Source organism: Cryptomeria japonica, chromosome 6, assembly GCF_030272615.1.
Source record: "Cryptomeria japonica chromosome 6, Sugi_1.0, whole genome shotgun sequence".
In the NCBI taxonomy this organism is placed as follows: Eukaryota; Viridiplantae; Streptophyta; class Pinopsida; order Cupressales; family Cupressaceae; genus Cryptomeria; species Cryptomeria japonica.
This window is the reverse complement of record NC_081410.1, coordinates 125,086,953-125,106,947: the sequence shown is the minus strand read 5'-3', so window position 1 is coordinate 125,106,947 and position 19,995 is coordinate 125,086,953. Positions and strand designations below refer to the sequence as shown.

General features: G+C 36.9%; 1 protein-coding gene across 1 annotated transcript; it reads left to right on the top strand.

Moving 5' to 3' along the window:
- Nucleotides 1-15,819: 15,819 nt before the first annotated feature.
- Nucleotides 15,820-19,396, top strand: LOC131029837 (disease resistance protein Roq1-like). The gene is made up of 5 exons (XM_059207222.1): nt 15,820-16,406; nt 16,514-17,645; nt 17,778-18,038; nt 18,149-18,751; nt 18,971-19,396. Exons 1-5 carry the CDS (start codon nt 15,919-15,921, stop codon nt 19,367-19,369), a joined length of 2,883 nt encoding a protein of 960 aa, XP_059063205.1. The 5' UTR covers nt 15,820-15,918; the 3' UTR covers nt 19,370-19,396.
- The last annotated feature ends 599 nt before the right edge of the window (nt 19,397-19,995 follow it).

The following is a 19,995-nucleotide window of genomic DNA, read 5'->3' as shown; positions in this document are numbered from 1 at the left end:
GGTCAGGCCGAAGCATCCAATAAAAACATATTGAGAATCCTAAAGAAGACAGTCAATGATGCCGGTCGTGATTGGCATGTTCAATTAAATCCAGCATTATGGGCATATCGAACTAGCATTCGAACCCCTGCAGGTGCAACTCCTTATTCATTGGTCTATGGTGCAGAAGCTATCTTACCTATTGAGGTTGAGATACCATCATTACGAGTTTCCTTGCATAATCTCATCGATGATGAAGCCTACAGAGTATCCCGTCTTCAGGACTTAGAATTACTAGATGAGAAGCGACAAGCTGCATATAATCACCTCAAAGCCTATCAGCAGCGCATGAGTAGAAGCTACAATCACCGAGTTAGATCTCGTACATTTGAGGTAGGTGATCTTGTTCTTCGAGAAAATCCTCGCAACCAACCAAATAGAGAACATCAAGGCAAGTTTGAATCAAACTGGCTGGGCCCATATGTTGTCACTGCCGTATTCGGATCCGGGGCATATCAGTTGGCTACATCAGAAGGAGAACCGCTCGCAGATCCAATCAATAGCATGCACCTCAATCGGTTTTATACTTAAGGTGTACAAGGCATCAGGCTCCCCTGCATATCAGAAAATACCAAAAACATTCAGAAAAATGTCCTAAAGAAAATACAAAAACATTCAAAAAAAAGTAAAGAAAAAATCATGCATCCAAACGGTGAACAACCACTCCGGTGGCACCTTGGGTAAGTACGATGGCGAAAACCTGGCAAATAGGCGCCACTCGTAAAGGCAATGGCTCCAGTATCTTTCAGGCTCGTTGCGATCATATTCATATGTACACACATCCATCCATCTAACCATGGCTTGTTATTTGATCTATAAACCAAGAAAGTACTTCATGCATCCTGCATCCCGCTTTTTTATAGTCATGTCTAAACTGGGGGCAATGCCCTTAACCTATTGATGGAAGTGGATTCTACATTACTGGTGATTCATTGGTAAAAACATTCAAAATGTCTCACCAAAATCCAAAAACATTCAAAAATGTCTCACAAAATACCAAAAACATTCAAAATGTCTCACCAAAATCCAAAAACATTCAAAATGTCTCACCAAAATCCAAAAACATTCAAAAATGTCTCACAAAATACCAAAAACATTCAAAAATGTCTCACAAAATACCAAAAACATTCAAAAATGTCTTGCAAAATCCAAAAACATTCAAAAAAACTATTACACAAAATCCAAAAACATCAAAAAACCATCGAAAATCACACAAAAACATGGCAACACCTTGTACATATTCATCCACGCAGATACAAAACAAACATTGACACAAACACTCACACAATGACCACTTATCAATCGACCAAAACAATCGACATCAACAATCCAAACTGTCTTTAAACAAGGATGCATCCTTCCTTACCCAAACAAAGACAAAAGTGACGTTTTCTTTGACAAGAAAATTATGATAAGCTATCAAATGCTTGGTTGATTCGTGAGTAATTCATTTGTTTATTTGTATCGGAATCTTTCAGCATTGTTTTGTATCATTTGCGCATTATTTCCAATGAAGTTTTGGGGCATGTACTAATGGTGTCTACGTGGGAAGTTCACTAAGCTACGTGATCTTATGCAAAATGCAGTCATAGATCATTACGGCTTGCTGACTATAGCGTATACCTTGACCATATGAGCATGAACCATTACCAACGATCCTTATTCTTTATTCTTTATGTATATACTGTTTGTTTGCAGGTACAATGCTCATTCTTTGGTTCCTCCCCCTCCAAATTGGATAAAGGTTTTATTTCTTAGTACGGTATGCACTTGTCTCAGGATCTGATCAGCCTAAGATCAAGGAGGACGATCCAAGTCATGCATGAAAGGAGATAATCCTTGTCTGTTCCGCAAGCAATACTCTGGTTGACTTGACCCTTATATCAAGTCGTTTGTATTAACTTGCTATATTAAAATCCATGACAAAAATACTCAGGTCATCTTGAATCATTATGTCAAGATGCTTGTATTCTCTTCCAACATTTTAAAGCTCAATGATGAAAATAGAGCACTATGGATCATCATTTCACCTCATCTGTTTATATCTTGCATTCCGTTGCATATCACCCATCCATTCATTCATTCATATGTAGGATTTACATGCAAAAATGACCAATAAAAGCTGGTCTTGGATACAATCACAACCGAGTACTCTGATACATCATCAATGCATCACGCAAAGTCTTACAAACCTTGCATTCCTCATGATCATATCATCCTCACATTTAGTTGCATCTTGCATTAAATATTTAGTTACATCCTGCATTAAACATTTAGTTATATCTTGCATTAAACATTCATGTCATTTTTAACTATAGTTCATTTTCTTGACATTTAGTTTTCATCAAAATATTTACATCATTGCATTAATCATAAATAATTAGATTCATTCATAGGATCAAATTGTCTTTGATTGTTTTAAATCATTTACTAAGCATTCATATAGTGTTGATTATCCATCATCATTTCATTATCCTTTATCATTTATCATTGCATACATTCATTTATAAATTAAAACATTACACTCATTCATCCAGTTATTAAAGTATTTTATTATGCTCATTTTAGGATTCATTTCACATCGCATTCATTATCCTCTTTTTAATTGCATTAAGGTGCAGTTATTAAAAAAAAAAATATTAGTTATAGTATCATCACACTCTCATATTTAAGTATTTAGACTCATCAAATTCATTTGTTTCAAAATGTTAGTTCATACCATTGTGAATATCCATTTTACATATGCATTCATTTAGGCATTATCATATAAGCATTTGTCCTTTACATTTTGTTTATCCATATTACATTCATCTAAACGCATCTAGATGCATATCCATCCATAAACATTGCATTAACATCATCACATAAATCATCTCATCATTATATTGCAAATCGAAAACACCAAAATCCTGTTCATAAATCATAAACATATATCATCATCATGGCATTACATACATAAAGCATTGCATCCAACAAATCAAAACCAATCATATATAAACCTGCGTTTCATATGTCAGTATCCCACATCATAAATCATCATAAAAACATGATATAGGAAACATCTCATCAAATGCATACATGTACACATATCCATCTAAGCAATAAATCATCATCATGCATAAACATCCATACATAATCAAATGCATATCATCACAATATGGGATCTCCTCATATATATCATCTCATATATCAGAGTACAATAAAGTCTACAAAATCGACTACCAAGAGCCATCCAAGATACAGTCCATAAATAAACAAAGATACAATACATATATGCAAAAATGCTCTCTCAAATGCTGCTCTGGCCAGATGCCGTACCACCACCACCTGCTCTCCCACTGGTGCATGCACCATCTGATCCATCTCTCCGTGGAGGCCTCATCGAACCCCCACTCCCTCCAGCATCCCCTGATCTCTCCTGCCTCAAAGGACCCATCACACCCCCACTGCTCTGTGCCCTCTGCGATCACTCTGATCTAGCCTGCCGCATCTGCGAATAGCTAAGAGCTCGCTGGCTAACTGGCACAACCTGCTCATATAAGCCCCGCCAGTACTCTATCTCTGCCTGCGCTCGCCGCATCTCCCTCATCACCTCCCCTGTAGGACCCTGTGCTCCTACCCCGATTCGAACCCTCTCCTGTAGCTCGGCCAATCTCTCCACCACAGTATCTCTCTCCCGCAGCACCACCATCAGCTCTGACTCTCGTGCAAATAGCTGCACATCCCTAGCTGCTACCTCCTCCTCTAAACTCTCTATCCGGGTCTGCAAATGAACTATCATATGATCCCGCAGATCTCCAATAGCTCCCTCCCCGGTGTCCATCGCTGCCTCACATGTATCACCCTCTCCAGTAGGTCCCTCCCCTGCACCACCCTCTCCAATAATCCCCTCTCCTCTATCCATCGGGATCTCTCTCTCCATCCCCCTCCCACTCAACTGCACTCCTCCCTGCATCAACGGTCCCTGTGATATCGGAAGAGGTAGTCCACCTCTCCCTCTCCGCTGCCTCTGCAACCCCAGCCCACCACCTCCTCCTCCTCCTCCGCCACCTCCATCTCCTCCTCCTCCTCCTCCTCCTCCTCCATCACCTCGACCTCCTGCCCTCCTCCATCCTCGTCCCCGTCCCCTCTCATCCTCAAACGTTGGGATCGGCTCAGCTGGGTCCGATATACGTAGGATCGGGTGCGCCGCTCGATACTGTGTGTACTCCTCTGTCACCCCTGCATCAACGACCCTCGGTCGTAGATCCCATGGCCTCGCCTGCAGTGTCCGAAACTCTACCAGTGCCTGATCATAAGGTAGCACTAGACCCCATGCATACCTCTCTCGAATCACCCGTGCATACTCCCCTGATCCGCTAGGCAGTCCCTGCTACCGTCTGAACTGCCTCATCACTCGTCCAGGCACCTGTCTCTCCACATCATATGAGGTTCTCCCAATGAGGAATCGAGTCATGAACACATAAGGTAGTGCCTCTGCGTCATCATCCCATGGCTCACACTCCAAGTATGCCCGCCATATCACTGCATCTAAGTCATCCAATGCCCGCCGCCACCACTCTAACTTCCCCAAGTGGGGCTGACTCATCATGCCACTGTACATAAACATCTACGGCTGATCCACCGCACGAAATCTAAGGCTCACCGGTCGAGTCACTGGTAGGTGCTCCCATGCCCAAATATGTAGCAGCGTCATGCCCACTGCTAAAGAACCCCTCCCTCGGTACACTACCTCGTGGAGCTCCTGATACATGTGCGCTAGCACGCATGGCCCCCATGCAAATCGGGTCCCTTCGGTCATCATCATCTCTATCACCTGTCCCCATCCCACTACCAATCCATGTGACCGCCTGTCTGGACACAAAAGACCTCCCACAATCCTTGACAAAACTACTGGAAGAGGCTCATATAGTGCCGCTATATCCTCCCATGCGATCGAGCCATCGTCAATATACACGTCATCATCAAAAATCCTCTGACATGAAAGAGTCCCCTAGGATCTGTCATATGTGACCAGCTCCCCTCGAATCGGAATCCAAAAGATGCGCCACACGTCCTCCAAGGTCACAGTCATTTCCCCCTGTGCCAAATGAAAGGTGCACATCTCACTGTGCCACCGCTCTGCCAATGCTGTGATCAGGCCGTGATTCATCCGAATCATGGGCATGTGCATCACCTCGTAGAGACCAGTCGCTGCAATACAATCAATCTTAGTCTGTGTCAAGCGGTCCCGCAACCCCTGTGTCGCAGGATGACGCTCACGTAACTGTAACACGCGCAAATCCTCCTGCACATGAACATTCATCAAATCACCATCAGTTGTTTTGTTTTCAAACTTTCTTAAGTTTAAACCTAGACTATCATCAGATACTTTGATCAAGTATCTTCGGGTCTCAACAGGTAAGCAATCATGGCCACCTAGACTTCAACGAGCATTTATCCTAACAAATGACCTAAGTCTCATCAGGCTGTTGTGGTTCAAAACAACTCCCACTTCACCTCGCCATCCATCAAATCATTGGCATCAGGAGATTTGTTTTGTCCAAACACTGGGGCATCTCTTTATCCTAAGGCAAAAGCGTTATTTTACCTACAAAAGCACTAGTTTTAAACAATAGCGCTACAACCCTAACAAAAGTGCTCAATCAGCTATACAACAGCGCTACAACTACAAAAGCGCTAAACCAACTATACAATAGTGCTCCTTCATGTCAATAGCGCTCAATTCCCCCCCCAATAGCGCTACTTAGTCAATAGCGCTAATACTTGCATACAGTAGCGCTAATTAAAAGCAAAAACGCTCAAACAAGAGCACAATAGCGCCATTGCGGCACAATAGCGCTAGTTTATGGAGCAAAAACGCCAAAACCAGAGTTCCAGCGCTCTTGCTCCGACTTGACTTGGACTCAGCTAAAAACCTATCAAAAATGCATGAAAATTAAGTTTTCGAATTTGCGTACCGCTAGTCCGTAGTCCTCTGGGCGTTGGAACCGTCGGACTCGCTCGAATCTGTGCTCGGTGATCAGAATCGACATCGTAGCTTCTTCTCGCTCCTCCAAATGTCACTATCAGAGCTCTCGTTTTCAATTGGTTGCGGTCACAAATGATCCTGTTTTCACCCCTTTCACCCCATTTATACCCCTCGCCGTCACCGTAACTTCGCCCCGCTCATTGCCGTGGTCCCCGTGAACTTCCCGAGCCCCCCATTTTTCCATGTTTCCCCTGATTTCTTCTATTTTTCACCAGTATACCTAACTTCTTCTCTTCTACCACCCTACCAATTTTCATTCTTTTTCGAGAGATCGCCCGATTTTTCAAAAATTTTCGGCCCATCTCTCGAGGGGGCATACCACCCATTAAATTTACATTTTATGGGGCATTTCTTCACACCAATTTTTCTTTCTTTGAAACGATGCGATAAAACCGCACCGTCTCAAAGAGGGGCAAATGTAGTCACACAAATCTGTCCAGCTTAATTAAATAAATATTCACTATTTATTTGATTAAAAATCTACTAGCCATCAGTTAATTAAATTAATATTTAATTAATTCATCCCCAAACATTCTTCTATTAATTAAATAAATTATTCAATTTATTTTAATTAATTTATTAAATCAAATTCCATTCAATTAAATAAATAAAATCTATTTATTTAATTAAATCCCCTTTTCCTCTTTTAAATAAATTAAATAAAACATTTATTTAAATCATTATCCCCACCCCACTTGCATTTTCCTACAAATGCAACTTGCACACATTTATTGAAATAAATGAATTTTTATTTTAATAAAATCCTATTTTCCCTCACCCACCAAATCCACTTGCAAAATCTAATCTCCTTCTAGATTCTTCTAACCCCTTCCTAATTAGCCTAATCCATCCCCTAGTTATTGTCACATTCCTAAGCAAAAGGGAAGTCACTTCTCAAAGCCTAAAAGTCTTTGATAACCATTAAAGGTTTTCAACCTTCAACCACTAAATGTCTCAAAGTCTTGGATAACCTTTGAAAGCTTCCAACCTTCAACCACTTAATCCACAAAGTCTTCAAAAACCATTAATGGTTAACCCAAACCCTCCTACATGGTTAAAACATTTGTTTTGACTCAACCTCTACCCAACCCAAGGGTCTCATCAAGCCTTTAATGCTTTGACCATGATTATCTCTTAATCATTTGCACAAAGGTTTATCCTTGGATTAACTCTTAATCCAGTGGGTAATCCTAATTTAGACTTGACCCTTACCTTCTAGATAACCATGAAGTCTTCTCAGGCATTCAATGCCTCCAACCCCTTCTCTCAACCCAACCCTATGTTGACACTTGTCACCATTTTATTGGTGACAATTGTGCACATGGATCTCCAACTTTCAAGCTTGGCCCTTGATTAACCCTTTTAATCCTGACCATCCATTGCTCCATTTTTCCTATAAATAGAGCCCATTTCTTCATAATCCAGATCCGGAAAACTTGTATGTATTTAGGCTATAGACATTTTTAGAGAGCATTTTAGCATAATTAACTCATATCTTGTTATTTTGGTTAAAATAAATCATTTTAGCATCAATAGCATAGTATTAGCTTCTTTATTTACATTTAGAGCTATACTACAATCTCAATCCTCCATAAGCATCCATAGTGCAAAAAGCTGCTGAGAGCTACACTATTTTGGAACTTGGAGAGGAGAGGAACAAAGGAGAAGAAGCTAAGACCATGCTAAGAGGCAGTTGGAGATGCCTCATAATCTTTGTTTTGTTTATTAGATATATTAGCATTCTTTTAGTGTCTCTTTTGGTATGCCTTTTGTAGATTAGTTTTTGATTAACTAACACTAACGGTTTTTGTGTCTTTGGTGTTGTTTATCATTTGCTAACCTTGTGCCATTTAGGAGGGCATCACACGCGACATGAACTTGACACTTGGTGTCTCTTGTTAGTTAATGTCAAAGCTCCAACTCTCACTTTATTGATGATATCGCATTGTTCATTCAAAATTTCATCACTGAAATAAGACACACTATTTATATTAAAAAATTTATGTACCTTCTCAAATTCCAAGATAGTCACGTACAAAACTAATTCATCATGAATCACCGTAACCCATGTTTCTCCTTTGGATTTCTAGTGAATGTCATGAGTTATGCATGACACAATTTCTAGAAATCTTAGAGTTCCCTTTGCATTTGATAAAAGCAAATGATTACAAAAATACTCATTGCGTGAGCGATTGAATATATTAAATTGATAATATATATAATGACAAATTAGAGTCGGAGAGTTAATCCACTTCGTTTGGTTTGTACAAATTCATTAATACATAAAAATTCTAGATTTTTTTTGGGAGAAATAAATTTTATACTTACAAAAATCAATGAAAATAAAGAAAAATGATATTTTTATTTAAAATAAAAATTAGATTTAGATTATAATATTTTTGTTTGAAAATATTAATTATTTGTAACTATTGGTTAACCTAATTAAAAGAAAAAATTCAATGAATGCATTAGTATCATGCCTTGGCAGAAACTAATAAATATATATTTAAATTAGAGGTCAACTTTCATTAAGAAGAGAAACCAATTCGTCAAAGATTATTTAAAGAATAAATCTAATTTACTCAATCCAAAGTGCTTTTTTGACAAAACTATCATAAATTTACTTGAAAATATTTAAAAATAATAATAAAATAAATGATAAAAGTAAAAATATTTACATTCATCTAGGTCACTTAAGAAATGTAATAATCCAAGAACAAATGATAGTGAAAACAAGCACGAGATTACACGAATATGACAAAAATCGACCATGAAATAAGATGGAGAAGAAGATTACATATAGCAAGAGTGATTGGGTCGAATAAGAAGTTGAACCCAACATTCAATGAGTGGTGGTGAGATGCCTCCCACTAAACTAGCATGAGGTGTCGAAACTAAGTCGACGCCTCTCTAATCGACTCCTAAATGATCTTGACAACTTGCATGAACAAGTGTCAAGTAGAAATGGATGACTAAGTAGGCTTAAGTAAGCCAAAATGTAGATAAATAAAATAATTATACTAACAAGAAATAATGTAACCCAATTAATCTTTACATGGTCTTTTTCTTTAATTATTATAACTTTACTTCAAAATAGTTTTTTCACAATATTTTTCAAAAATAAAATTGTTTATTTTACTTTTTGAATATTTATAAAATTCTAATTAGATAAATTAATAAGAGAGTACTTATCAATATTAAAAAATGCAATTTGCTACCTTGCCCTTTATCCCATTTTGTGTGTATGTTGCCATCATTGTAGTCTATGCAATAACATTTATTTGATGCATTCTATGGAATAATTCATGTGTTGTACATATGCTTTTACATTTTGCACAAATGTCCATTGGAGCATTTGGAAGCAAAGTGTGTGGTAGAAAGTTGATGTTGATAAGGACCTCATTCAAAGCTGCACTTTTTCCATAGATTTGAATAACACTTGCAAAGGCTATGGACATTGGCTTTGAACTTGACAACTGCATTGACAGTTTTTGACATATTGCAAGAAAGGTCCATTTTTTGCATATGCTGAAATTGTTGTATTTTATGAGAGTGCTCAAGACTAGATTATTCTTAAAACTCTAGCCCCATGAACCGCAATCATTGTAGCATATGTATAAAAGTGTTTCCTTGAGGAGGTTTCAATAAATGTACAGTCGCCATCTGCTAACTTTCCCAACATCCTTCTACTATGCAGTAGCAAAGATTCTTTGCAGTAAAGCATGGACATTCATTATAACATAATGGACATCTATCTGAGCACAATTAGATTCAATCTTAATGACATGTTATAAATCTGAACTTCACTCTGCATTTTATTGTCAAAATACACAAATTGATTTTCTCTTTTTATTTATTCTCAAACATTTTTCCGGTTAGCCTCCATTTGATCGATGTCTTGGGCAGTGCTTGATCTTATTATTTATTTTCTTGGACAATAGTGACTACCTCAAATGCACATCACAAATACATCAATGACTAGTTGATACACAAATCACATATATTTGGTGCGAACAAGCCACTCAATACATCACTCGTCTAAAGTACAATTGGTTAATTAGAAATGGAAGCAACCTTTAATGTTATCACATTTCCACTATCCATTCTAATATTGACTTCTTTCTTTTGGATTTGATTGTATATGCATTTTTTATCATCTCTTTGGATTTCTTGTTTCATCCTGATGATGAATCAAGAGTGTGATTCAAAATGTTGATGACAAAAATTGCATACACAATCAAATCCAAAAGCAAGAAGTCAATATTGGATGCAACCTACTACATGCATCAACTCACAACTTGGTTCACAATCACATAAATCAAGCATTTGTTTGACACCTCGATCTAAAAAGTAAAAAAAACATTTTGGAGAACAAGCCAATAGATGAACAAACCTACGAATTGGTGCAGGAGCACCCAAGCAAACAATCAAGACCATGAAGGAATTGGAGGTGCAGGGAAGGAGTTATGAAGCACAACAAGTCAATTGGAATGTGTTGAAGCCAATCATGGCATTTGGAGGCAATATGAATGATATAATGGTTAAATGTCTTAAGGGTCATGATAAGGATCCTAGGATCAAATCTTTGTAAAATGGGTCAATAGTACCCCCAATGAGTTCTAACAGGTATAGAGACTCAATAATGTTATATTAATCCTAATTGGATCAAATGTATTGGTGGGGAGAGTAATAGGTTAATAGGAATCAATAAAACGAAAGGTTGAAATTCAAATTTTGAATCACAACGGTCAAATAGGTCTTTAGGCGGGAAAGATGTTAATCATTCCAAACTAAATGGAGACCAGTCGGGGTAATTAGGAGAAGTGGCTATAAAGCCTTTGAAGTCATTTTGTATTGGATTGATGAACAATATGGCTACTGTACAGACAAAATAGCAAAGAGAATAAAACAATCATTTTCTTACATTTCCCTTGGTTTTTGTTGATGCTTTCTTGATTGGAAGGGGTTTGATTTGTATGGTGATAGAAATAGGTGTTTATTGAACTGTGATAGAAGTTGTTAAATATTTTGATAAAATATTTGATCAGACTTTGTCATCTATTGTTGGTTGTACCTTTCATTTTTGAGTTTTGTTTGTGGATTGAAGGCCAAAAATGCATTCTAGGGCCATTCTATGAATGTAAGACCCTGATTCTCATAGAATGGGCTCTACCTGACATGTACTATATGATCATAACCAATTAACTTGCAGGAAGAGTGGATTTGCAGGTGATCACCGTGAGTTGTATGAAGAAGAGTGCATAGATTGCATGTCGAGCCTATAGCAACAGGAGTTCTACCTTAACAAGGGGGTAGTTTAATGATTGGAGGTGTCTCATATGACCTAGGAGAAGGTGTAGGAACCTTGAACAAGTTTCAGAAGCATTGGGAGAGGTGTTAACCATTAAACCCTTGGTTTTGGAGCGAGTTGGTAAGGGTTTTGGGATTTTCATGTCAAACAAGTTCACATAACCAAATGAACTTGATTTTCCTTTGATTTGAGCCATATTACACTCTTTTGAGAGTTGTAAGGTTGGGGGTTAAGTATTTGTTATACTTCCTTTGTAAAAGTGGGGTAAATTGCACCTAAAATAAGTCCATAGTCTCAAGATAGCAGGTTTGGTCCAAAACAACAATACCTGAGTCTTTAATATGTTGTCATACACCGAAATGGGTGTCTAAAAAGCTAATTTTTTTGGAGGGTGATCAGGAAGAAGCTGGAGAAAACTAATTGAAATAGTCTCGGAAGGCCTAATTGGGGCTAGTGGGTCTAGTAGAGGCCTAGAAGGGTTTGCATGCCTAGAGGATGATTGAGAGCTTGGAATCAGTTGATTCTCACCATAATAGGTTGGAGTAAGTGTTTGGAACCTTTGGGAGTCTTTGACAGGGGTTAGTTTGACATTTGCCCTTTTGAACTATTAAGGTGCCTTTGGGAATGTTTGATAGAACTAAGAAGGTTGAAGCATTTAACAAGCATATTGCCATCAATCAACTTGACCCCCTAAACCCTCTGCATCACAAATCCTTGAAGTAAATAACATAATATTTTATCTTTCCCAAATTGTAATAGTTGTGTATAAGATGTCTCAACAACCATAAATAAATTTACTCAATGCAATCAATATTCTAAGTTAATCGTCTTCATTTATCGCTTAAACATTTTGTATTACAAAAATATTTTACATAGTTTATTGGTTTAAATTATAAGTTTCATCCTTTCATATTAAGTTTCTTTTCATATTTCAAGATCAACTCAATTGTATTCTAAATAATTACTCCTAACAAAGGTAATGTTAGTTTCTACAAACTTTTACCTCCCATCAATATATTTACCCAAAGCATATCTTGCTATTAGCCTAACCATTACACCTCATTGGGATGCAAGTGCTTAGTGCTAATTTTAGGGTGCTCGACCACTCAGTTTTCTCTCAACAACTTAGTTTTCTTCCCTCGTTTATTGGACTAGGAAGAAAGAAACAATACTATATCAATGAGTTCAATCTCACGTGTGATCATCTTCAAAAAGTTTACATAGTGGCTAATATTTCATGGAGAGTTAAAATTCTTATTCCTTAGTTTAGAAGCAACTCTAATCAACTCCATTATCAGACCAAGTGGTGGAAAAGGCCAAAAGAGGTTCAGGAAGAAAGTGTTTGCAATTTTCGCATATTCAAAAAAGTGGAAACTGAAAAGCACGATTTGACTGTAAAAAATTATACACATAGTTAAATCCATAACTTGTATGTGTTGCTTCTAGATTCGATGAAAAACATTCATACAATCAAATCCAGAAGCAACACATACAATCTCATATATTGCAGAAATCTGATAGCTTTACCTTAAATCAAGAAGCTCAAATCATACTATCATGGAGTGTGGAAATCTAATGATTACAATTGAAAATCATTTCTCTAAGAATATGATGTACAATTTTTTGTTTCTGGGCAGTGCAGTCACTTTCAGTGGAGGACTGCTGGTGACCCTTTGCTATTGTCGTCTCCACCGCAATATTCCTTACATCGCTGGAGACAGCTACTCACCCATAACATTTAATTAACGGTCTTCACAAATATTAGATATTGTTTGTTACTCCTTCGAATCCAGCTGGTAACTTTGCTTCAGAAAGCTTCTTGCTTCTTGTAATAATACTAAATATTATTACATGAGTAATAATATTTGGAGTGGGGGTGAGTGTTATGCTTTGTTTATTAATATTTATTTGGTATTATTCATTTGGTGGGAATTCTTTGACTTATGGAATCAATTAATTTATTTATTTATTCAATAAATTTGGGATTTGTATAGTTTTAGTTATTTGGTGGTTGTGTTTCCCATACTAGTTTTTGGAAGGGAAATGTTAATTTTGTTCTTTAGTTTTTGGAGAGGGATTTCCTACAAATTTTGGGGAGGATTTTTTTAGAGGAAATGGGAAGGGATTTTGAGAGGGCATTGGAACGAATTTCTTGCATATTTTCAAGTAGATTTTTGGAGGAGATGTTTGGTGATTGCTTTTGTATGATGCTTCGAGGATTGGCTAGAGTTTGTTATCACTGTAAGTTTCTCATTTCCTGGTTGGAATTTGTTGTTATTCGTGGGAGTGATTTTGTGCAACCTTCATCCTTCTTTATCATTCTTTCTCCTTCTTTTGTAGGATTTGAGGTAGGGTTTATCACCCTCTTTGTTTGAACTTTTCTCTTTGTATGTAGATAGAATTAAGCCCCAATTTGACCTAGCCCTAGCCAGCTGCTAAAGTGTTGGGTCCTCTAATACCTAGTATTCCAACTTAAAAAATAAAATACAATTTTCTTTATATTTGCATTTGATATTTGCCCAATGACTTAGTCTTCTCCCTTAAGAAATACCATACAACAACGACAACAAGTGTACAAACACCACAAAGTGATAAGAGGTGACTCACAACTTACATATGAGACTCACTAGGGGAAGAACACTAGTTACCATCCATATTCACCCAAACCCCCAATTACCAACTTTAAAGAAACCAAAAAAATGATAACTAGAAGTCCATTAATAAATTTCACATGTATCAATTGTCGTCCACTTTACCCCCAATAGTTAGAATTTTAGGACTTTAATTGGAGGAGTTACACAACTTTATTGGTATCCATAGCACATAACTATTGAGACAATTGAGCTTAATCATTTACCATTTTAAAGGTGGTTGTAGTGCATGGTTATTGGGGCATCTTTAAGTATGTATCAAGCGACACTTTGAAATGATGACTTTTTGACCCTTGTGCCCATAACGGATCTTGTGCAACATGTGTCGTTTCTACTCGAAAGCCAAAACAATAGTTATAGGCACTTAAGTTGCATATGGAGATCATGTAGACAATCCTTTGACCCTTAAAGATTAATAATCGCCTACCTTATATAACATAGGAAAGAATAAAACAAAAATTACTTATTTGAACATCTTTATTCATTATTCAAAACCTGAAAATTACATCTCTTGATAAGCTAAAAAACTCTTATAACTGAATCCCTTTTTATTTAGAGATAAACCCCTAAATTACTTCCTAAATAGAAAATCATTACCTAAGTTATCTCCTACAGAGACTACTAGCAACAAATGCTTAATAGAAAATTAATCCCTTATTTATTTCCAGTGGATATTACAAGTAACAGTAGTCTATAATAAAGAATTCACTTCTAAATTAACTTTGTAAGCTATTCAAAAACAATAGTTTCATACAATAGTCAACCTCCTGATTATTAGGAGTTTGTTTGCATGACAACCCAAAAATATTGTCGAAATTCATTTAGAAATTTTGGGTGTGTGAAATTAGCTATAGGGGAAGCATACCAACATTCATTATAGCTAACTTTGTGCACTCACAAATTGTAAAGGGTACATTGGATTGTAACAAAAAATAATTTGTTCTCTACATGTGGCTTAACTACTTATAACTATTGTTTTGGCTTCTGGGTAGTAATGATGCATGTTGTGGGATCTGTTGTGTGCACAAGGGTCAAAAGGTACACATTTCAAAGTGTCGCCCAATACTTGTTCAAAGATGCTTCAATAACCGTGCACTTTAAATTACCAATACTTATGCACAAATGTCCCATGCACTATGGGTACGAATAAAGGTGCACAAATGGACCAATTATGGTCCAAAAACGCTACAAAATGAGCGAGTATTGATACATGAGAAATTTATTAATGAACTTTTAGTTATTTTTTTATTTTGGTTTTTGTAAAATTAGTAATTAGGAGGTTGAGTATGTAAGAAATCAATGGTTATTAGAACATGAATGACAATGAGTGCTCTTCCCCTAACTACTACTACTGATACACTTCCTATAAAAAGAAGATGTTAATGATTTTTGGTGGAAGAGTGTAAAATGAGATTGAATGATAAACAATTTGTAATAAATTCATAAGAACTTACATTAAAATATATTTAAATTTTATAAAGAAAATAATAAACGCTTCATGTCTCTAAGCTTTTTCCTCGTAGGTACATTGTCCTGGTTTTGGATTGTAAAATACGATATACGCTTTAATACGCAATCGAGGAGCCCAAGATGTGGACTTCCCCTATCATGAAATTGCAGAGAAATTTGGTGATTGGAAATAATTCATGGCAAGGACCACAATTATTCTTGGCGGTCCAATCACCTCTATGGCGGACAGCTGGTGACCCTTTGCTATTGTCCTTTCCACCCGAACATTTCTTACCTCGGTTGGGGACAGCTGGTTATCCTTGGCATTTTCTTACGAGTCGCTACAAATATCAGATATTGTTTCATCATTCCATCAAATCCAGTTGGTAACTCTGCTTCCTCAGTTTCATTCATTTTGCAATTCCTGTGTTGCATTCATGGCTTCCTCCTCTTCAGCGATTGCATGTCCTAAACTATATGATGCATTCATCAGCCACCGAGGCCCTGATGTCAAGGAAACCCTTGCTAAACACTTGTATCACCTTCTTAGGGAAAGAGGGTGCCAGCCATTTCTAGACCGTCCAGAAATACAAGTGGGGGATTCCATTCCTTTTGCCCTTAGCAATGCCATTTGCTCGTCTATTGTGCAGATTGCCATTTTTTCCCCAGGTTATGCAGAGTCATCTTGGTGTTTAGACGAGCTTGTTCTTATGTTGGAACAACAACCTGATGCCCTCTTCATTCCTGTCTTCTACAATGTCCAGCCGTGGGAGCTACGTCACATCGAGAACGAGAAATCACAATATGCTGAGGCATTTTCTAATTATGAAAGGAGAGGCAGGTATCCTGATAAGTTGGATGAATGGAGAAGGGCCCTCAAATCCGCTGCAGACATATCTGGTTTTGAGCTTAGCCAGCATCAAGAGTAAGATTACTATTCCTCTTGTTTTACCTTTTTCTCCAGTTTGCGACATTTATTTTACCTTAGGTTAGGATGACTCTCTGAAAGGATTTTTTGGGTTTGGATTTCAGCAATTTGTGTGAAAATATTGTGTCTCATGTTCTACAAGTAGTGCAAGAAAGGAAAAATAGGATATCGTTGGATGTTGCAAAATATCCGATTGGACTTGCCGAGCTCGTCGAAGATTTTGAAAGTTGTTTAGAGAGGAGGCGGCACGAGAGACCCAAAACTATGGACAAGGTCACAATAGCAGGGATCTATGGCCTTGGGGGCTCTGGCAAGACCACCCTCGCAAAAGAATTATTTAACAGGAAGTGTTCAGGCTACCATGCATCATCTTTTCTCTCTGATGTGAGAGAATCACATGCAAGAGGTATATTGCACCACTTGCAAAGTCAGCTCTTAAAAGATCTATTTTCTAAAAACCGAGAGATTGAAGATTTAAAGATCCGTTCTGTGGACCATGGAATTGTAGAGCTGAAGAAAAGCTTGGAAAGAGCAAGACAGTTGCATTTTCTTATGGTCCTGGATGATATCGATCATTTAGACCAGTTAGATGCCCTGTTACCTCAAGGTACTCTAAGCTCTAGAAGCTTGGTAATTATTACAACCCGCGACAAAAATATGTTGAGAGATGCAGATATATGTTATAAGATGAAGGTATTGGAAGGAGGTCGAGCCAAAGATCTCTTCTGTAGCCATGCTTTCCGAGGACAGGATACTCCCGTTGCATATGCAAAATTGGTTGAAAGTTTCGTGAAATTCTGTGGAGGTCTGCCTCTCTCGCTCAAAGTTTTGGGCGCCCATCTTTATGGTAAGAAAGAGTATTATTGGGGGTTAGAATTGGAAAAAGTTAAGAAAATCCAGCCTAAGGGTATAATGGAAAGACTTAAAATTAGTTTTGATGGTCTGGATCAAGAGGAGAAACAGATATTTATAGATATTGCGTGTTTTTTCAATAAGAGATCTTATGGGGCTGATTTGAAAAACATGGCTATAACAATCTGGAACGCATCCGGTTGGAGTGCTGAGCATGCACTTCAAACCTTACAGGATAAGTCCCTAGTTGAAATTAAATGGGACGAATTTCAAAGGTACGATCACTCCTTTGAAATGCACGATCACCTCAGCGATCTGGGAAGACAAATGGCAGATGAGTTGGGGCCTCCTCGTCTGTGGAGACCACAAAGTCTTAGATCTATGGTATGCTCTGCTGCTTTAAAAAATTTAAACGAAAATAATAGAAAGCTTTTGAAAAGACATTTCAATTTATGTGGTTTTATAAAATAAAAATTCCGAGCTAACCACACATTTAATCCCGATCCTTATGTGTAGGAAGCAAAAGGATTTGAACAAATCTTAGCAGAAACAAAGGTCAGGTGCTTCAATATGATCCACGATTCATCCCTAGATGTCGATATTGATTATTTTATAGGGAGTTCAAATGATTCTGCTGACACTGACCTCTTGGGGCTTCATATTAGAGGCTTGAAAGAAATTCCTTCATGGATTCCTCTACAAAAATTGCGTTTTTTAAAAGCTAGATCCGTGGAAGAAATCTGGAGTAGATTTGATCAACTGTCGCGGACCAATAAGGTATTTCGCCATTCTTTGCTGGTAATAAGTCATTTCAGAATTTAGAATACTTGTTTGGTTGAAGGTTGTTTACTTTTGACAATTAATTCATTTTTTGAGATGGATGTCAGGCCAGTTTCGAGCTGAGGGAGCTGGTGATAGTTGCGTGCAACTCATCGCAAAAGATTCCGGATTTAATAGGAATGTTCTGTCATTTGGAAAAATTAGAAATATTGTATTCTTTAAAGAACACTGATATAACATCCCTCTCAGAATCAATTAAAAGACTTAGTAATCTTAGATCATTGAAATTGAAGGACTACTCTGATCCCGAGAAGTTAGATGTTTTTAGTTTGGAGGCTTCTACAAGCAGTTGTGCCACTAGCCTTGAGACCATATATATTGATGGATTATTTGGTATATCAAAATTGCTAATTAGTGGAGAGATTTGTCCCAGACTTCGATCAATGGAAGTTTACAATATGTGGAATCTAAAAGAAATGGACTTAAAGCATCTATCAGGGCTTCATGAGTTACATGTAAGCGACTGTGTAAGGTTGAAATCGTTGCCGAGCCTTTCACATCAACGTCATCTGCAGCAATTCACGATTGCTGGTTGTTATGTGCTGGAGAGTGTAGAAGGTTTTGAAGAGTTGCAAGAATTGCAAAGTCTGATAGTTGAAGTGCCTCACAATGGATTGGCATGGGTAAAGAATCGCATTTATGGACTCAAGGTAACACTGCTTTTTCTCAATACAAACAAATTGATTTTCAGTGGAAAGCAAGTTAATTTATTGTGAAAAGTGAAGTCGGCGATTTTTTCTTTTGTCTCCGATGGGGAAAATAATATTGGATACTACCTCTTAGTTGTGTGTTCTGAAAATTGCGTTCTTACTTTTTCAATATTTGTATTAATTATTTAATGTTTTATGTTGACATTTTAAATGTTTCAGAGGCTGCCATCACATGAAACCATTTTAGTAGGGATGGGAGCGGATGCAACATCGTCTAGATTGGATGTAAGTTTGTTTTCTGAGGTGACCGGCATCCAAGCACTTGTTGAGATCGAGAGAGGAGAGCATTCTACACTGCACAGCTCATCGAATGCAATCACTATATATGCTTTTCTTGGTTCTGAACACTCAGATAGAAGTAGCATGAAAATTGCATCTATAGATATCTACGATGAAGGTGAAAGGATGATTACAGTGTTACTCCCCCACCATAATAGTGAGGGTATTAGATTATCTAACATAAACATAGAGAAGGGGTTTAAGGCCATAGTGAATAAAGGGGAAGAAAAGAAAGCTTTAATTTTAATGCAAAGAATTGTCGATCAATTATATGTATAAATCAAAAGGATTGAGAATTCTGATTTACTTTTGAAAAACATTTTTCATATTTGTTTCATTCTAAGTTTTTAATTTATAATATTTCATACGGAGAATTCTTTTTCGTTGATTTAATAAAAAATGTCTTTTAATGTTTTAGTTTTTAAACAAATTAATTAAAAATAAATTTGACAATTTGAATATATAGATTAATTAAAAATAGTTAAATATTAAAACATATAACATCTCATTTTAGAAAAGTAAATAGGAAAAATAGAATGCTTAATCTTATAATAATTATTTATTTCAAGTATCAATTTAGATTTGCTAAATATGATGTCTTAAGATTTGGAATAAAGTATACTGTCATTTATCTTATAAGCAAAATATTTTGTTTATGTTGTATCAAGTTTGGTAGTTGGGGTCACATTTGCAACCACTATATGTCTTTGCACCTACAAAATTGATCTAGTAACTAACAAAATTTTAGTATCAAAAGGCTTGAGGTGTTTAAAATACCTTACATGTTCTCTCCGGTCAACCTTGTGACATAATTTTATAGCCTTCAACAAGATTCTTTGATATTTATTTCAACAAGGTTCTTTGATATTATGACAATAAAGGGACGAGTTTGTAAAATTATTATT